The sequence below is a fragment of the Somniosus microcephalus genome, chromosome 12, assembly GCF_052327205.1.
Source record: "Somniosus microcephalus isolate GS21.2 chromosome 12, FLI_Smic_1.0, whole genome shotgun sequence".
In the NCBI taxonomy this organism is placed as follows: Eukaryota; Metazoa; Chordata; class Chondrichthyes; order Squaliformes; family Somniosidae; genus Somniosus; species Somniosus microcephalus.
The window spans coordinates 188314520-188335062 of NC_140998.1; the positions used below are offsets into that span (position 1 = coordinate 188314520).

Consider the following 20543-nt stretch of genomic DNA (forward strand, 5'->3'; position numbering starts at 1 on the left):
ATAACGCCATTTAAAACTGGCTGATAGTAAATCACACAATAAGGTTCCAGTCTTCAAAGTCTAATTAGGATATGCTTGCTTTGCAGAAAGTCACCCGAGACGAGGCCGAATGTATGGGCCTCGCACCCTTAACCAAGTCTGCTATCTTAAGAAAACATTCAACAAGCGAAACCACCTGGCTATGGGCAAATGGCTGGCTGTAAAGTAATAAAATGAGGCCCATGGTCAGGAGGTGACAGAATTAACTGATAACAGAAATGTGGGAATATGAGCGCAGGAAGATGAAATGTCACGGTTTATAATTGCCATTTGGCTATAACTCTGTATATACTGATGAGCTTTATCCCTGCCCCTAGGGAGGGGAGTTTGATTTTTGTATAACTGTGATTGTTGCTCGGGAACCGGTGGAGTCGGATCTGAGGAGAGACTCAGAAGGTTCTCCCCAGTACTGTGAATAAAGACCGTTTTGAACCATCCTTCACTCGAAGTCTGTCATCTGTACCAAAGCTAAGCGTCGACTTTGTATATCACTTAGTCCGCTCTGAGGGGGAAAGGGTTAAGTGTCGACCTGACAACACCAGGTCCACTTTTCAGGTTACAACACAAAGCAAAATAATGCTGAACAAATATACAATTGTAAAGAAAAGATATTCAAATTCACAAGTCTTTGGAACAAAAGCACTTGATATTTTGCTGAAATGGCTCTGCAGACAGGTTATTTTTCAAGCACACTTTGTGGAAGGGAAAGAGCAAACGCTTAGTTCAAAAGCAGAGCAGCAAATTATTCTTTAAAATGTTATTACCAAATGGAGGGAGGTCTTTAAATTGCACGTTCTTGTGTGATGGATACAGTGATACAGCTGGGACCTGGAGGGCCTGATTTACTTTCTGCTGCTGCTTCTGATGCTGTGCCCCTGATCTGGGAGCAACTGGAGATGTATCTGAAAGTTTCCCTGCTTTCTTTTCTCCTCTGCTCTTGGCTACTAGATACCAATGAAGAAAAAAATTACATATGTACAGATTTCATTGAAAAAGCAAGATTCCAACTGACAATTTTTAAATCACTTAACTTGCTGTCACTTATAAAGATATGTATTTCTTGGAATGGGGGAATGAAACATGCTGCAATTCAGCTTTGTTTCAAATGCTTTGGTATTAGTTGATTTATTTTTATTTTTGGTCCCTGCGGTTTTTGTTTCAGAAGTGTAACATCTCGTGCAACAATGTCATCACGCTGCAGGTCACAAGACTCACAGCTGCAAAGGACAGTTTGTAAAACTATAGTTGTCCTTTAGTTTTACAAGTTGTGGAAAGGAATAAACACAAAAAAGGTTGAAAAATCTTTTCCTCCACCTCAGGTGGAATAAAAAATATATAGTTTTCAGTTTTACGTTTTAAAACATTGTTGAACTGGTGCAATGAACTGGAGCACCAGTGAGCTGTACCAGAGTGAGCTTTTAATTCCAGCCATGTACTCGCTTCAGAGATACGTCCTGAGCAGAGTGAAGACAGTTTTCTAACCCAGTGAACTACCTATTCTCCATACTTTTGCATCAAGATATATAAGAAATAGTGCATATCGCACATGCCCCTGTCCTCATATCTTGGGTGTCACAATTGCACCTGATTGGCTTAAATTTCATATTCATATATTATGGTCGATTTTAATGTTTTTCGATTTACTGTTTTAGCCTTACCTATTTTTCTCTTTGTGTCTCCATCTTTTTTCTCTGTAGGGAACATGCGTGTGGGCCAGGGGGGTCACGCAGCTGTGGACCAAGGGGGGTCACGCAGCTGTGGGCCAGGGGGGGTCACGCAGCTGTGGGCCAGGGGGGGTCACGCAGCTGTGGGCCAAGGGGGGTCACGCAGCTGTGGGCCAAGGGGGGGGGGGGTCATGCAGCTGTGGGCCAAGGGGGGGTCATGCAGCTGTGGGCCAGGGGGTCACGCAGCTGTGGGCCAGGGGGTCACGCAGCTGTGTGCCAGGGGGGTCACGCAGCTGTGAGCCAAGGGGGGGTCACACAGCTGTGGGCCAAGGGGGGTCACGCAGCTGTGGGCCAAGGGGGGTCACGCAGCTGTGGACCAAGGGGGGGGTCATGCAGTAGTGGGCCAAGGGGGTCACGCAGCTGTGGGTGAAGTGGTTTACGCAGTTGTGGGCCAGGGGGGTCACACAGCTGTGGGCCAGGGGGGTCACGCAGCTGTGGGCCAAGGGGGTCACGCAGCTGTGGGCCAGGGGGGTCACGCAGCTGTGGGCCAAGGGGGGGTCACGCAGCTGTGGGCCAAGGAGGGTCACGCAGCTGTGGGCCAGGGGGGTCACGCAGCTGTGGGCCAGGGGGGTCACGCAGCTGTGGGCCAAGGGGGGGGTCACGCAGCTGTGGGCCAAGGGGGGTCACGCAGCTGTGGGCCAAGGGGGGTCACGCAGCTGTGGGCCAAGGGGGGTCACGCAGCTGTGGGCGAACTGGGTCACGCAGCTGTGGGTGAAGTGGGTCACGCAGCTGTCGGCCAGCGACCACCGATGAGAAATCAAACCTGATTTTATTCTTGGCACATCTGGAGTTAGTCTTACTTTACATGCAACCCTTATTTGTTTCTTTCTTTTCACAGCAGTTTCAAAATGTTTTTTCACTGCAGTCTTTACAATTGTGCAAGTCTGCAATGGATTATATGCAATTTGTTTCTATGGCATGCAGAGAGCCAAGTAGCCAGGAAAAGGGATGGGCAAAACAAACTCCACAAAGACCAGCACAGAAAACAGCCAAGTACATAAACATTGAATAATTTTTTTTGAAACAGCAAAAATATACCTAAAAATAGTGCAAGGAATAAATTATTTTAAATAAATTATTTTACATTTATTTCTTGCACTTATTGTATATTTTTGCTAGTATATTTTTCTTTTCTATTTTATGCACCTTTTTCTGTTTTCAATGCTGATCTTTGTGGGGTTTTTAGCCGACCCGTTTTCTTGTCCAATATCCCGTGTGCTTTGCCATGGACGTCTTACATCCAGTGAGAATGTATCAGAGTTAAAAGGTTGCACTTCAAAAGTGCCAAAAGTATTTTAAAAAAAAGAAAAAGAAAGCTAGCCAAATCCTGCTCTTTTTTTCCTAACAGGGCCTACCCTCAGTGCAAGAATCAGGGATTTACAAACACGGTCAATTTTAAGCAACTGCAACCAATAATTAGCCTTTAATTGATCTGAGGATGTGACTATTCTAAACACTTCCTCAGAGGATGTGTCTGAGCAGTGGCCTTAAAAGGACGTTAAACACAGATCCACATAAGAATCTACACATTACAACCATGTGCCAGACCTTGGACTACCCATAAACAACACCATTGGAAATCAGTAGTTACCTGTTAAAAATCAAATCCTGGGCCATGTATTTCACTGTCTGGTACTTTTGTGAAGCCACCATAATATGTGTCAACCACTCCAGGTCTCATGAGCAAATTTTACTGAATTAATGAGTGCAGCAATAGAATTTATTAACTATACTGATTTGTACTGTTTTCAAGAGACACATATTCTGGTAGATGCTAATGGTTTAAAGGAAATCGAGCTTTAAAGTGCTATTTGTGTCCAAATGCTATGGGGCATTATTTTTCAGTCACATCAATGGAAATGTGAACTAGAGGCCTGCAAATTATTGACACAAGAAAAACTTTACCAAGGGCCATTTTTTCCAACTTAGTCCCAATACAGCATTTCTGTTATTTTCAAGTCTGGTTATAACCTTTTCATGAAATAAAGATTCCATTGCAAACATTCGCTGTGCCTATTTGTTCCATGGAAGTAAGCATTCTGCCTTTTTGTGTGTACTATTCAGCCTTTATATAACAATTTACTGAAAAAATGAATCATGCTTTATTTACAATATAAAATCTCTTTTGTGGTTCTCCAAACTGCAAATCCAGTTGGCTCGAGAATTAATGTGGATGTGTATTGCTAATCCAAGTAACTCATTGTTTTCTCCTCTTTGCAAGTCACATTTTATGGATACAGATGAAACACGTTTTCATTTTACTGCATAATCCCATTTGAAATATTGACCGCACTTCTCCATGATTGAAGACATCTGTTACCCGGTCCCTTAGGTTTACAGCTTGCCAATTGATACACCATCAGCAATGTATAATATACTCAAATGTGTTTCTATTAATTTTTTATATAAATTCCATGGCTGAAACAAAATTCCACATAATTAATGCAGCTACAGTACAAGACAGTCAATGAATCTGCTCTGTAAGCATTATCTTAACCATTTAACTATCAAATAATCCAGAAATTGAGATTTTAAACGTGTACTTTTGGCAGTATAGCATCTACAATTACAATATAACCTGTCTCTATATTACTTGTTAATTGTAATACTTACAAAAAAATAAAATAATTAACAAAAGGGTTAGTGTAACCATATTCAGAGCCCATGAAGATAATTACATTAGATAGTTTCTACCCTTGTCATTATATTGGTCCTCACCAATTTGGAAAAGTATCACTCTCAGGACCTTTCGAAAAGAAAAACTTTAAAGGATTTCTCATTAACACATTTTTGCATATTTCAAATCTATCTGTAGGTATTATGGACATTGTGTTGAAATAGTCAAGGGATCTGACTTGGAGTTGTTGAACCTGCACATGTAAATGAGATTATCGCAGCCTCATTAATGATCAATGCTCACAAGAAGATAAAACATGGAACAAGGAAAGGTAATACGTCCCATTTCGCCCATTCCTTTCTAAAACCATGTCAAATCTGCACTACTGTGGACTCAACCCAACCCATGCAACTCCCCAAAGGAATGTCCTGCAAAGTTTCATCCAAAGGTAAAGGGAAAAACACCAGAACACCGATGTAATCTTACATCCGATGCTATACACTATGGGCAGGATTTTCATTGGGCCGTGGAGGCGGGATTGGAGGCGTATGGGGGAGTTAAATTGCAAAAACTGGCGTGCGGGCCAAACCCGCCTCCAAGCAATTTTCATTAATTCGTGTCTAATGGTCAAGTCTCCGTCCCGCCTCCAAGATGCGGGATAGGCCATTAAGGCCCTTACCAAGCACTAAATTGCCTCTATAATGCCATTTTGAAAGGCCTTTGCAATTTTAACCTTTTTCCCACGTGAAACACGCCTGTTCTGAAACACGACGGTGAAAGCTGGTGGGAGCACAATTGGATTGCTGACTATCAGCTGCAGCTCAACCATTTAAGTGGAGATTTGATCAGCCATCATTTGCAGGTGGTAGGACTTTGTAGTCTCAGGTCTGGGGGAACTTTTAGAAGGCATAACCACAGCTGTGGAAGTTTGGAGCCTGACACCCATCTCCAGTGTGACCTCCTGGGAAACCCCTCTCGCCACCTTCACTGAGCGCTTCCTCAACTGAGGCATATACCAGAAGCATGGGAGCCATTTATTTCCTTCCCTTCTGGACATTAGATGAGGACGAAGACCAGCCGCAGCACCAGCAGAACCAGGAACAACAGCAGCACCAACAGCAGCAGCAACAACAAGAGCGCCAAGCTTCTGCTCACCCACCTGAAGATGCACAGGCCAGAAGGGGCCAGCGCATGGAAGCCTGTCAGCGCAGGAGATACCACCCAAACAGGGTCTACAGACACAGGGTCAGCTATCTCAACATGTCTGAGCAGCAGTGCCAAAGGCGGCTCCGACTTTCACGGGAGGTAGTGGGTGACATCTGTGCAATGCTGCAAAAAGACCTGCAGGCCAGAGGACCAAGTGGACAACCCTTAGCAGTGGCCATCAAAGTCACCACCGCACTCAACTTTTTTTGCCTCAGGCTCATTCCAGGGATCAGCAGCAGACATCAACGGCATCTCTCAGGCGGCCGCACACACTTGCATCACGCAGGTAACCGATGCCCTCTTTGCCATCGCACACAATCACATCCATTTCACCAATGATCAAGCAAGTGTCACGGCACGTGCGGTTGGAATAGCTCATCTGGCAGGCTTTCCAAGGGTGCAGGGCGTCGTTGACTGCACACATGTGGCCCTTAAGGCACCCCATCGCAATCCAGATATTTTTGTCAATCGCAAGGGCTTCCACTGATTTAAAGTTGCTCGGAGTTGGGAACCAGGCGGCGGGGTCCCGCCCGCCAGTTTTCGCGATTTTAACCCCCCCCCCATGCCTCCAATCATGCCTCCAGGCCCCATTGAAAATCCAGCCCTGCGTGTCTCAGTGAGGATTCTTCAATCTGATTGGTTGAATAGCCTTGCTGTTACCTGACCTGCTCACAGACGCCACAGATCCCCTGTAGTGGGCGGTGCTCTGGGAAAAACGTCGCATTAGAGCAAATCTGTAGTCTAAAGCTGGTCAAAACTTTGTGGGCAGATGTCAGCAAGGTGAACGGCAAGTGCTGTTCCTTCGCCGCTGATTGCAAAATCCGAGTCCTCATCATGCTTTTTATAGGAAGATACTGCTTTATCATATCTCTTAAAATCATCCAAAAAACATTTTTTTGGTTTTACTTCAAAATTGGTCCCCATGGGAATACTTCTCATTAATACCATAAATAAGAATTAAATATTTAACATCGTATGTTTTTAATTAAGTGTTGGTTTATTGCAGCCTTTCTAGTGTTTAAACTGTAATATTAGTGCTAAATACTTAAACCAGTTCACCCAAGGTGATTGTCATTTCACTGGACCTGCAAATTGAACAGCAATGACAGCAGCTTCAACCTGCTGAATGGGATTGGCATATTAGTCGTGAATCGGGAGCACTCAATTGATACTTAAAGGTTGAAGTTTTAAGTAAACATTCAGGCATTATTTTTAGTTAAAACACTGCATGTGAAAGAATGTTATAGATTGCTCCAGATGTTCTATCACAAAAAGAATTTAAAATCCTAACTTCATAATGGATTATCTCATTTTAATTATACAGAAGAACCATATTATAAATTATTTCTTTTGTAACAAAACATCATATTTAAAGTCAAGACTACTAGTATTTTAATAAACCATTTCAAAATTGTTATTTATTGTTTTTCACAACTGGAAGGAAATTGAATGTTTCCTTTAACCCACAGCCTAATGAAATCTGAACTACTGGTTGCTTCATTTGTTGATACAATGCAAATTAATTAACGTTTTCTCAAAGAATATAAAAAAGTTCCGTGACTTACATCTTTTAGTACTTGGCTCACACTGCAGTGACAAGGCCTGCAGGCTTTCTTCATCCATGTCAAGGTTAAGGTTTGCAAGGTACTGTTTTACTTTCCGAGCCATCTTTGCATCTTCGTAGAGATCCTTTGCATTGAGAAACAAGCTGCGACGTACCCGTTTCTCGTCTAGCATTGCAGCATTTGTATTGCCGTAGCTCAACAACCTGCTGCAGGGGAAAGAGAGATGCCGCTGGTTTCAGCATGGAAGGTCAATGACTGGGACATGCAAAAGTCAGATTGAGGTCAGTCTTGTTCAAGCTCAAAATAACACTGCCTCATTCCAGTAAGTCAGACAGACAAAAATGAAGGAAACGGAATGAAGAGTGAAAGGGAAATAAAAACCAGCAACTACTCTGCAGATAGCCCTATCCTGCTTCAACTTGGCAATCAAACTTTACAGCACTATAAGCATCTCTGCCCACTGGTTTAAAAGAAGCTAAGACTCCGGCAGAACAGTTGGAGCAGGAGTTGAAGCTCATGCAGGGCTGATGTTAAATAGCAGTTATAATAAATCCTGACAATATTAAAAACAAAATTAACTCAATATTTCTCTACACCACTTTATGATCAGAAGGAAGGTACAATTTAAGCAGCCAATCTCTTCCACTCACAAAGAATGGAACTTTTCCCTCTACATAAGATAGATAAAGAGATACTGGGACTGCAATCCATCAGCAGCTTAGCCCAAAAATCACTGAATGCTGAGACTTCAAAAATCACTCCCATCATCTGAGCTACCAGGATGCCAATAAATACAGATAAATATTTAGAATAAAACTTTTCCACTACAGTGGAAGTATTTAACAAATTATGTATAAATATGTGGTTATTTTCCCTGTAAAAGTAAATTAAGTTAAAAAAATAAAATCCAATTTTCCATTTATAAGTACCTAAAGTTTATTAAAATGTATCTCTATCAACTACTGTCAAGGGAGATACAAACCCAACATTAAGCTGAACCACTGATGAAACCAGAAGTCAAACTCAATCCCTAATGCTGTAGGAAAGGGGAAGTATATTGTAATTATAATACTTAATTGTCCACATAATTATGACTGTCAATTTTTTTAAATGTCTATCTTTAAAAAGACTTTTTAAACAGTTACTGTTTTTCAGGGCTAAAAATCTGACAATTTATCATATATATTGGCCCAGAAATTCGGGTCCCCACGGGTGAGTACGCGCTGGGTACTCACGCGTAGGCCCAACGGAAGTGCCAGTTTCGTGCATGCACAGCGCATGCGTGGGAAACCAGAACTTCCGTTCCCTTAACTGAAGGGGTTCAGAGGTCGAACACGTGCGCCGGAGAGGCAGCGCGTGCGCATGGAACTTTCGGGGTTTTTTCAGGTTTTTCCGGGAGTCTAAGGGCTAAAAATTCAGTTTGGGGTGCCAAGCTTGCCTGGGCGCCGGAATTACCACTGCGCGCGGAGCCACTTGCGCCATCGGGATATTCAGTTTCTGCGCCCCAAATGGAAGCCGGCCGCTAAACGAGGCTTCCCGCGCCCCGCTTGGGGCGCTGAAACTGAATATCGGCGCGCAAAGTGCCGCAGCGCCACCCGCTGCGGCACGGCACGCAGCGGTACTGCAGGCCTTCCTCCCACTGTTAAGGGGGAGGTGGCTGCAACAGCGCGATCCCCGCTCGCGAGTGCCGGCAAATGAGCCCGGCACCAAGGAGAAGTGCCGGGCTCTCGGGAAACAGCCGGCAATGCCGCGGGCGGGGGGGTGTGTAGGAGGCCGGGGACGGAGGTGCGGGCAGGCGGCCGCCAAAAAAGCGGCCGGCCGCACCTCCACCTTAACTCGCTCCACTACCGCCACAGGTTGGCCCCTGTGTACCGGTCGCTATTTGCGGCCGGCGCGGAAGAGGCGGGCGCGACCTAATATGGCGTTCGGGGCGGTAGCGGGGCGCTGCGCACACCAATGACGTCATTGGTGGCGGCGTAGCGCTACAGGCTAACGCCGCCATTAGCGCCCCGCTAAATATCGCGGTGGTTGTGGCCAATGGCGCTGAAGCCTCTGAGTGGCCTCTTTGGGTGCAAACTGGTGGCGCAAGCAACTGAATTTCTAGGCCTAAGTCTCCAGCAGTTACACTTTTAAAAAGCAGGCGCAAGGCCTGCTTTTAACAAGGTAAGTGGTGAATTAATGAAAATTAAAACATTTTTTCCACAGGTTTATTATTTTTAAATACTTTAAAGAAAGGTAAGTTTATTTTTAGCCCCGTTAGAAACTGTAATTAATTTTTCAAAAATTTAAAATATTGTTTAAAATAGTTATTTTATGTAATTTATAGTGATTTTTAAAATGTGATTAAAAAAAAAATTATTTGAAGTTTTAGTTATGTTTTGGGGGCTTATAGTATTTATACTTTTGACAGCTCTTCCTGTCAAATTTATGAATGGGCATTCCCTGCTACCATTGGTTCTCCATGGCCCACGTGATCCCAGGGGATGCATCGAACTAACTGCGCCCCTGGGTTACGCAAGCACTGCGCGTCGGCAGTTGGAGGAGGCCCAGGATCGGAATCTAATTTTTTTGAAAACGGTGCACATGCTAGCTTGCTGCATGCAAGTCCTTGCTGATACACATGTATGTACTTTACCACGATCTTTTTTTAAAGAGAGTTCCAAGAGGAACGAGTAAAATGAGTGCAAGGACGCTATGGGAGGGCTTTTGTTATTCAAGTTACTACAGCTGTTCTTTGGTCAGTACTTTCAATTTCTCACCATCATGGGTTTACAAACTTGAACTGATTTAATACTTTTGATTTTGGAAAATCAAAACAGTGCATATGCAAAATACGGGACTGTACACAATTTTGTCAGTTATAGTAACAAATAGGAGCTATTTGATGCATTCATTTAGCTCCTGTTCAATGGTATAAAATATAAGACACTTCTGAATTGTCGTCTACAGACTGCTAATGTAAGACCTGCATTGCACTGCAGAAGAAAGAGACATTTCAAAAAAATTTGTGAAACACTGTACACCTGGATGAAACACCAAAAACATACAGCGCCAAAATAACTATGATTAAATAACTGTAACATAATTACACTTCTTTTTTTGCTGATTATGCAATTCTTAGCACTTAGGTATCAGGCAGGTTACTTCAATGGAAAGCAAGGTGTTTGTGTCCTCAGAGCACCAATGCTGCTGTGTTTTCTGGATTGAAACAATCTGAATTGTGCTTATTCTTTTAAGAACAAAAAGCAATTTTATCCACATCCAGCCTTTCTGAGGAGGTATTTAATTCTGTACAATGAATAATTTTCATTGGCTCAATTTACATCACTATGGATTCCATTATTCTGTGAACAGATAGCACTAACCTTGTTCTGAACATAAAAGCAGGATTGATATTAACTGAAGCCATACAGCCAACATTACGGATTTCTTTAGCAATCATCCGTAGCTTTTCAAAATTCACCAAACCTTCCACTTTGGAGTCATTCCCTAAGGGAAGAAAAAATAAAATGATTCCTGACGAGGACAGCTAAACAGATTTCAATTTTACACATTAAAATGTCTATTTAACATCCAGAGAACCCCATGCGAAGGACTGAGACCCCATCAAGGTTGAAAAGGTAAATCAGGAAGTAGGGAATGGATGACAGCAAGCTTGAGTTTTGAATGTCTGAAAATTGTAGGAGGAAGGAAAGACTGAGTGAAATAAGGAATTCCAAAGTTTTATAACAGTGAAGGAATGAGTCAGAGTATGAGGCTGCATGATGAGTATTGCTTTCAATAATAGGGATGTTGGTAGGAGGACGGCACCGACCGTAAATCAGGATAGAGCTATTAATGGTTAGCAGCTATGCTAACGTAGACGTTGCAAATTAATTAGTGAAAATGGAAGGTTAAAGGGAAATCACACCGTAATTATAAATACATGGCATTCTGAAAGATTAGACTGTGTAGTTAGACCTATGATTTTCCTGTGTTTTACTTTCTTAAGCTCAATTTCTTTCCCAGGATTTTACATCATCCAAATGCCTGCAAACACTATAAAAATGTAAAGTTAAAAAATTGTTTTGATAGTGGATTTGGTAGCAGCATGGACCAGCATAGAGTCATTTCAGCTAAGGAACCTCGGTCTGAGCTCAGCCGAGACTGACGGGATGAAAGCTTTCTTCAACTTTATAACATTCTTATGTAAAATGAGCTTTAGCAACCTCAACTCAACAAAGCTCAGTCTGAAGGGACATAAGGATGTTTGGTGAGAATGCTGGAAAAAATGTATGAAGTGCAGTCGAAAGTTCTCTTCAAAGATTTGAGTTAACCAAAAAATAGAGGAAGCTTTACTGTGCAGTTGAATGTGGTGCATCTAATGTGGGATTAATTGATGCTGAGACGATACACAAAGCAGGAAAGAAGCCATTTCCCAGCACTAACATCCCTTGCCTTGCTGAATGCAAAGATTAACCAATTCTACTTTCAAGTCATGATTTTCATGTGTTTTGCACTCAGCTCAGAATGGTAGAAGTGAATGTCACTGGGGACAGAAAGCTTTGCTGGGCTCACTTCCATCATTTCAAAAGCAGGGCATCATAAATAAACATAAGAAACTAATGGGTTTGTAACCTCCAGAGCTCAGTTCTATCATCACCTCTCAACTAGGCGGCCCAGGGATGTTGACCTAGTTTTTTAAAAACCTAGGCCCAATGGCGTGCAGTTTCCAGTACCATCAGCATTTCTCAGCTTGACAAATAAAAGTCACCTTAACAGTCATTGATCTTTCAGTCTATATTTCGGTATTCTTTGAAAGTTAACTGTTACAAAGGATAAAGAACAATACAGAAATCTTTTGGGGGGTTTGTGAGTCTGCTGCTGCAACTCTGCTAGGAGACCAGCAGAATCTACCAGAAAACAAAGACCACGATGGTGGCTGGAAGCACCAGTGCCTGTCCATCCTGGGGGGAGGGGTTACCCAAGCACCCGACTGCAGCCATATGCTGTGTTAGGAGGCTGATCACTTACTTAAAAAAATAAGAATTTGTGGCATTTTCTTCTGTGGAGTGCAGAGTGTCCAGGCCTTGTTAGGGACAAAACCTTCCTTCACACTTACCAGGCAATTGACTGCAATGGGACAAAGCCAGGGGCAGGGATTCCTACACCGGCAGTACCTACACCTTTGGCTCAGTTGGGATCCGGTGCATCTGTGGAGAGTTGTACGCCCAGTGAGGTGAGGAGTACTGGCTTCCACATCGGTGGATGTGGGCCCCATCAGTAGGGTTCAGGCCAGGGTAGTGGCCTGGAACCCCTTCACCCAATAGAAGAAAGATCCTCAAATTCTTCTTATTTTCAGTCCCCATATCACAGACTGTTATTGATAAATACCAAGTCATATTGTGACTACATAATTTCCTCATACTTGAAGAGTGATGGGCTTGCACAAGCTCAATGACAAGAGTAAAACTTTGTTTTCAATATTTCCCTTAGTTAGCATTCCGATGTATACAAGATACAATATACACAAGTGTACCTTTATTGGGAAACAAATAAATTGACCTGTGGTGACATAGCTTCATCTAGTGGAGAATAGGATATAACTAGAAATGATCACAACACAGTAATTTAATTGAGTGGTTCAGATAAATTCATAAAGCTCGAGTTATTTATATTAGTTACCTAAGGCCCGAGATGAAATTGAAATTACTGCTGAACACGCAATAGCGTGGCATAAATAGGGGTCAGTGCAACAGTCATGGCGGTCCTCGCCTCACTGCAGCTACCGGGAGTCCTGAGGCCTGGGATTCCCGGCCAACCACAGTCAAACCTGCACACCAGCTTAAATCATGAGGCTTCCAGACCTCATTATCATAGTTAAAGTGCCAAACCACCTCCTGGCAGTGGGTTGACTGCCCGTGACCCCTCAGTTAAACCCAGAAGTGGGCGGGTCGGAGGCAGGTTGGGGTCAGGATTTAGACTTTTAACACTTTAACTTCCCCCTCGCCCCAAGTTTTTTCAGGTTAAAATTCCCCACAAAGTAATTAAATGGTAATGCAAGATGTGCTACCGTAACAAGATAATTGACAAATCATGAGCATGGTGTGAAAAAAGTACTGATATTTAAAGTAGAGAAAACTGCAAAAATGAAACCACAGTCACAATTTTTTTTTTAAATAGAGCTACCTTCATGCAGGAATGTCAGATATTTCTTGATCATAGGGAAGAGAGGAATAATGGGAGACTGCAGGTTCTGGTTATTGAGAACATTGCAGTATTCAGCCATATTTCTGGAAGGGTCCAAGAAATCCTGAAGATCCTGAAATAACTTCTCATATTTGCGTGGAAGTTTTTCCCATGTATTCCGCAGTCGTGCCACCGGTGCAAGCTGTAGACCACTAGGTTTTGAGAGAAGACAAAACAAAATTACAATATGTATTACTTACAACAAAATCTAAACAGGTCTTTTAAGAAGTAAACCGCCAACTTAACTTGAAATTTAGCCACCTTTAAAAATTTTTTATTAAACCGCAATGTTTCAATCTCTAAAACACTGGACAGAAATGATGTGTATCCCCTTTTTTATATGAACCATTGAATGTTTGCCATTATGGGTTGAAATGAAGATTGTGGGTAGGTTTCAATTCACAATATCAGTAGCCAAAACCATTCAGCAAGGGTGCAGCACACATTTAGCAACATAACCGGTGAACACGTCCTGCAGAAACATTTCTCATTTGTAAACACAGCATCTTTATAAGACAATAAGATCCACAGCACAACTTAGACCATTAGAATTTCATATTTTCCACGATTGATTCAAATAAACTTTACATTTTTCTGAGTTTAAAGCAGAAATATATTCTCTGTTTGTATTATTCAGCTCTAGCTTTAATATTGCTAACAATGAACAGAAAAAACGTAACAATCGCTACACCCCACTTTCCATTTCCACCTCGAATTCATTGCAAAAGTCAGTAATGCTGGTTAATGAGGAGTCCTTGGCTCACTGTCATTTTCAGCAAGCACTGGGGATTGCCAGTGTAGGGGGTGGCGTGCGCCCAGTCAGCTTCACCTCGGACTGCCTTGGAGCGGTTCGAATCGCTCCCACACCTCTGGGTTCCAGACACCGGACTTAGGTACAGGCGGCGATACAGAAAATCGAGTAGACAAGTGGTTTGGTGCAAGAAAACCAACATTTTATTAAAAGCAGAATAAAACAATCTTATGAAAATTACTGGTATGAAATACAGGCATAAACAATTACACTTATATGGGAATGGGGAACACACGGCACATCGAGGGAAAACAACTACATTAACAATCCCCTTATCCTTACCCCACCCCCTATACCTAACTAGATTAAGCTATGAGGGGCCAGGAATTCATGCTCACCAATCCAAAACCTGTTGCTTTAAATGGGTTGATTTTGAGGTCCGCTCTTGCTGTCCTTTGGGGTATCCCGTCACCACATGGTCTCAGGGCGCGGCGCTGAAGTTGTTGATGCGTAGCACCCTCCTTTTTCCTCAGCTACCATCATTGTCGAGTCGTGATGGGTCTTCTTCTTCCCTGGGCGGCCGTCAGCGGTAACGTTGTGGTTGGGGGTCGGTTAGCGGTTTTTACCGTCTAGATGATTTCACTACCCATGCTTAAAATACCAGCTTATTCATAAAACTGGGCTCTTACACTGGGGTTTTTACTGTCTATACACACAATGCCAACTTATTCACCAAACGCCAGCTTATAACTGGGCGTTTTGTCCCCCAATGCGTCTTTCCGCTGCCCTTCTCTGCCTTTACCGGTTCACCTTCTTCTTCGTCTCGTCTCGTCTGCCCGTTTGTGGCCTGTGTGTTCTGTGCGATTTCGAATCGGATTTTGTTCTCCCACGTTTGGCCCCGGTGTAATGGGCATCCTTGGTTGTTGAGCAGCGCGGGGAGCGAGAAGAGAGCCCGCCATGAGGCCAGGGTACGAGAACGAGCGGCAGCAGGCCAAAAGCCAAATGATAAGAGGGCAGAGCAAGAGAGCGATCACCACTGATGGGCCTACAATTATACCCGTTCTTCAACTCCTTATCTGCGCGCCAAATCAGGTCAGTCCTTTTGTCTAACTTTTGGTGGGCTTGTTTAAATGATTACAGCCATTTATTTTAACGACTACTGGAGCAGTTGTCTCCAGGTCTAATGGCCCCGATGTCCTGGTTGTTTGTCATGGATGAAGCTTAATTGTCCCCATCCTGACTTGATGGCTACTGTGAGCTGTTACTGATTAAATATGCAGAAGCCTAATGGCCTCGATTCTAGGCCCATTCTAGCTTGATCTATTTCAAGGCGAATGAATGCATATTCTGTGTATACTTTAGCTGTCTGGCTCCAGAGTGTCCTTTTCACAGATTCCTGCATTTTAAGTTTCGTTTCGGGGCCTGCCTGTCTGCAGGGCCTTGCTTTCAAAAATCCTGTCGGTTTTGGTCACGAGGTTACAGAAGCCATTTTGGGGACCCTGTTTTTAATAACTTGTCCAAACAGGGTCCCTTGATCCATAATTTTGGGGGAATGTGGGAATTTTGAGAACCCTACACAGGAGACTTCCTTTGCTGGTCTAACCCACTTATCCTTTGCCCCTACAATATTCTAGCACTGGGACTACAATTTACAAACTTTTTCCTTGTAACTGAAACTAGTTACATAATCTAAATATTTCAATCATAATAAAAGATATATTCCAAGCAAATATTTTAACTTATGTCAGAGGTTTACTATTTATATAACTCATTAAAATTTTGTACACTAAACATCCTTAAGTAGGGTTGCAACCTTTGCACAATATGCACTTGAACAACTTTTAGTGTTAACAATAAATCTTGTTTTTTTTAATGTTTTTCAGCTTTTGTTACTTTTCAATACAATTTTGAAACTTATAAAAAGGCGTAACATTTCACATTTGAAAATGCTCTATTTAACACTAATTCCCTTTTCTTACAATAGTAAAAGCAAAGGATACATTTGTGTCCCTCCATTTAGAAGCTCATCATTGCCATTGTTCCATTTCCAATAGAAAGAAACACATTTGCCGAATCAAGCTTTACTACAGCTTTGTAAGTGAAGAATTACAACTCCTTCAGATTACTCTAGTAAGTCATCATTTGAAGGGAAATATGATACTCATCAGGTCAAGCTTCACATTAGAGTCATTTGGAAAGGATAGTGATGCATTTAAATTTTTGTCAACAGAGTAATTTCAAACCAATATAGGACTGCTATTAAAGTCTACAGTACCGCAACGTCTTTCCATCTTCTGTGATATTTCCACTAACATATGATTCATTTTTTTTAACACAACACACAGAATAACGATAGATTTCGGTTGCAACTTCTACATAATACAATTTTGATGAAAATTCATTTTTATGCAAGTGCTCCTAGCACTGTGTTGTGGTTCAAGGATCCCAGCGTGGCAAAGTGAACTACAAAAGAAGGTATTTTAAATTTACAGCTCTCTCTGCAGGCTTCTCCTACATATGTGCAGAGGTAGATGTTGATGCTGCTGCCTGACCTGCTGAGTATTTCCAACATTTTCTGTTTTTACTTCAGATTTCCAGCACCCGCAGTGCTTTGCTTTTGTGTTGTGGTAGCGTGTAGTAGATGTTTAATTTCAGCCTGAGTCATCTATCAAGCATGGCTCATTTTCCATTTGCTACCTCTCTCGCCATCATTTTTACATTCTCCCTAATCCCCTTCTGCTCTTGTTTCCATCCTTATAGTTGTATTAGTTGGTTCTTTACTGGGCCAACTGCACCATTCCACTGTCCTTTCATAATCTGCTGCCCATTAAATTCAATAAAGCCTTGCAAGGTTTACAAATTATCACACAAAGTACCTGGTGAAATTGAAAATAAACATTCATACATGCCAGTAAAACACTAAAAAGGGCTTTAGAGAAAAATGTTAGTGTTCTGAATACGGTACAAAGAGGCCTTGTGCTCCAGCTCAACACCCACCTCATTAAGTGCTACTTTGAGACTGTTACGGTTTTCAGTTCAAGCCAATGAAGCCTTCGCTCAGTTTTATACCCTGGGATGTTTTTCTATATTAAAGCTGCTATATAAATGCAAGTTGTTGTGCTGTTGCTGTTGAACTTGTCTCCAAAGTACCTATTGCCATACACCTCACCATATTTCAACCATCTTAAGCTTCTCTGTTGACAGATATTGCAATGCCACATGGCTGAATACTTAAGCCTAGAAATTGCAGGTGTTAGCGCTGGCCGTTAAGGCCTGTTTTGTTGAAAAAATTGGCGGCCACCCCACTTCTGGCGGATCCCACGGCGGATGCCATTTTCAGCAGGTCAGCAGCACTGCCGTTGCCTGTGCTCAGGCAAGTATTTTAATTAGCGGAACTGTGACGTCAATTGCCGTGCAACACTGAATTGACGCACGCTATTCATTTTGGAGCTTGCCACTCTTCTTACAGCCCTCTCCAAAGCACGCCAGTGCGTGAAGACGTTGACAGCGAGTAGAGGCGGGAGAAAGCAGCTGTGTGCTACAATCCATACAGTAAACAGCTGCTGCTGGATAACTGTTAACTATGCAGCGCTATTGGAGTGAAAATTGCTTCCAATGAGATGCATCAAATCTCCCCCCATGTCAGTCAAACAGTATCGGAGATAAATACTTTTAAAATAAACTCTACTGTACTACAATTGTAATAATATCAAGAAAAATCAAAGCTGCATTTCCTTAAATTTTAAACATTGGGGCCTAGAAATTCAGTATAGCCACTTTTGGGGCGGTAAAGTCGGGCGGTCGCTAAAGTTAGCGCCCGCCGGAAAGTGCAGGTCACTTCGCCGAAATTCAGTAGATTTGGCCAAGAGTTTGGGCGAGCGCTGAAACTGGCGTTGCACTCCTATCTTTAAGCGCTAAGCCGGCGGTGCGGACTGATAACGCCGAGGCTGGGCGCAGCGCAGGTGCGGTCATGTTTTGATTGACAGCAGACACCCTGGCGCCGGCCAGCTCTTAAAGGGGGAAGGGTTGACTTGGTCTGCAGCCACGCCCTGGTTAGTGGAGCCCTGCAGCTAGGCCTGAACACTGCTGGTGGACCCAAATAGCGCCTGAAGCCATGGAGAAGGCCCGTGAACGAGCGCAGCGCTTCTCCCAGCATGCTTTGAGGGTGCTGGTTAGGGGGTTGGAAAGGTACAAAGAGATCTTGTGCCCGGACAGTGGCAAGAAGGCTCCCAGGAGGCAGTACAGGAGAGCCTGGAGGAAAATCGCCCACAGGGTGTCAGTCAACAGCGATGTCCCCAGGACTGGTGACCAATGCCGCAAGAAGTACAACGACCTCACTCGGATGGTCAAGGTGAGTACCCTTTCCAGTGTCCTCCTCATCCTTGCATGTGCACCTCACATTATGGGCAAAGGGACCTCAAAGGCCTAATGGCCAGCCCTCCTCCCGCAGCTATGGCACTGGCATGATCCTCAATAGCACTTTCTGCACTTAACACACTGGCCAAGCTATTCCACCATGGGAGGCAGTGCACACAACAACAGGCCACCACAATGTACTTAGAGGCCATCCTTTCTCTTGCAGGCCAAGATGGCCCGGAATTTGAAGAGCCAGAATGTCACCGGGGGAGGCCGTGCCCAGTTCCAGGAGCTCAGTGAGCTGGAGGAGAGCGTGGCTCGACTCATGCGTGGCCGGGTGGTTGGCCCTGTTGCCATTGGAGATGCCGACCCTGTGCTGCGACCCAATGGTAAGGACATGACCGTTTGGACCTCTCTCGTTCCCCTAGCGCATCACATCTACATCCTTTGCCACTGTCCGACCAATGCGCTGAATGCCAACACTCATGCCTCCCTCGCTGATGCCCTGTCCTCACTCTAAAGCTACTCTTGTGCCTTCCTGCTTTCAGCTGGTGAGGAGGAGGTCCTTGAAGCTGAGAGTGCCAGTCCCTCGGAAGAGGAGGACGACGAGGACCAACAGGAAGGCGGCACATCGGGGGAAGCCTCATCCGCGCCAGGGGATGGCAATGGAGGGGAGACGTCTTGCCTGGAGGAGAGCCAGGGGGAAGTGCTGCAGGGGGGGTGTAGCTCCTGGGCCCAGTGGCGTCCAGGCACGTGGGAAGGGTCGGGCAGAACGGCGGCCTTCTCCCCAGAGGGAGAGTCCGGCCTCCAGTCCGGAGACGGTCCTCGCCCAGGAGGTGCGCCTCCTAGATGAAATGTCCGCGGATTCTGAGCGCCGCCACAAGGAGTTCATGGGGGTTGTGGGACAGTTGCCTCAGGCCATTGAGTCCCTGGCTCATAGTGTGGCCGCTTTTGGGGACTCGCAGGCCAGGGGTGTCGACCAACTCGCGGCAGCACAGGCCAGGGGTGTCGAACAACTCGCGGCAGCACAGGCCAGGGGTGTCGACCAACTCGCGGCAGCACAGGACAGGGGTGTCCATCAACTCGCAGCAGCGCAGGACGCGAGTCGCGAGTTCATGAGTGGTGCCGTGCAGACACTCACTGATCTGATGCGGGCACAGACCACGGCAGTTCGGGCACTCACTTCTGCCACACTCGCTGTGTCGCGGAAGCATCGCCAGGGCACCCGCCGCCCTGCTGCAGCACAGCGGTCTGGCCTCCACCAGATTGCTGCGCTTGCTGCACTGCCAGCCCGGCCGAGTGCCAGTGTCTCTGGCGACCAGCGAGCGCCTGGCATCAGCCAGCTTGCCCCCATTGCTGCAGCCGCCACTGCAACTCCCCCAGCCAAGGTGCGACGAGCTGCTGCAGACACTGATGCTGCCCAGCCACAGCCGCAGCAGTCAGCAGCCGGCCCCTCCAGGGCCGGACCTCGTCTAGGCCGACCCCCAAGGGCATCTGCCGTCACGCATTCTGCCCCTCAGGAGCCTTCCCCCAGCCTTGCAACACCCACAGGGCCCAGGTTGAGGCGGAGCAACAGGTCGGGCAGGGGCCGCACAAGGCTGCACAAGGACTCGCCCTCTCGGCACACCCAGTAGAGTGTGTTGGCAACGGTTTTTTTTATATGGGGGTGTTTGTGTTGTGGGGGGGGCTTCTTTTGGTAAGGCCGAGGATGAAGGCCAATTGGATGGGCAAGTTTTGTTATTCCTCCCCAGGTTGTGGGAGTGAGATATTTTTGCGACTGTTTTTTGGGGGTCTTGTCTGTTTTTCTGTTTCATGTGGGAAGGGCCCTGAGTTTGTTAAATAAAGCTTTTTATTTATTCAGCTTGTCCAGGTGTCATGTTTCCAGTGGTTGTTGCGTTAAGCGGCTGAGGGCTTGCGGAGCGGCTGCATTCAGGTGCGTTCATTGCCACAATCCATTCCCTGACAGGGGGCCTAGAAGTGTCGTTCAATAAGCCGCCGGCGGACGGCCCTTGGACCTTGTGGCTCCCTCCTGGGCTGGTACTCCTCCTCCTCATGGT

The 20543-nt window shown here is 44.7% G+C and overlaps 1 protein-coding gene across 1 annotated transcript in view; it reads right to left on the reverse strand.

The window, feature by feature from the left end:
• Positions 1-743: 743 nt before the first annotated feature.
• The window catches only part of LOC147109775 (rap guanine nucleotide exchange factor 2-like), a 44880-nt gene continuing 25080 nt past the window's right edge, over positions 744-20543 (reverse strand). The window contains exons 5-8 of the mRNA XM_086002370.1: positions 13320-13531; positions 10517-10640; positions 7152-7357; positions 744-983 (exon numbers count right to left, since the gene is read on the reverse strand). Coding sequence (XP_085858496.1) covers positions 763-983; positions 7152-7357; positions 10517-10640; positions 13320-13531 — 763 coding nt within the window. The 3' untranslated portion in view covers positions 744-762. The remainder of the gene's footprint in view (positions 984-7151; positions 7358-10516; positions 10641-13319; positions 13532-20543) is intronic.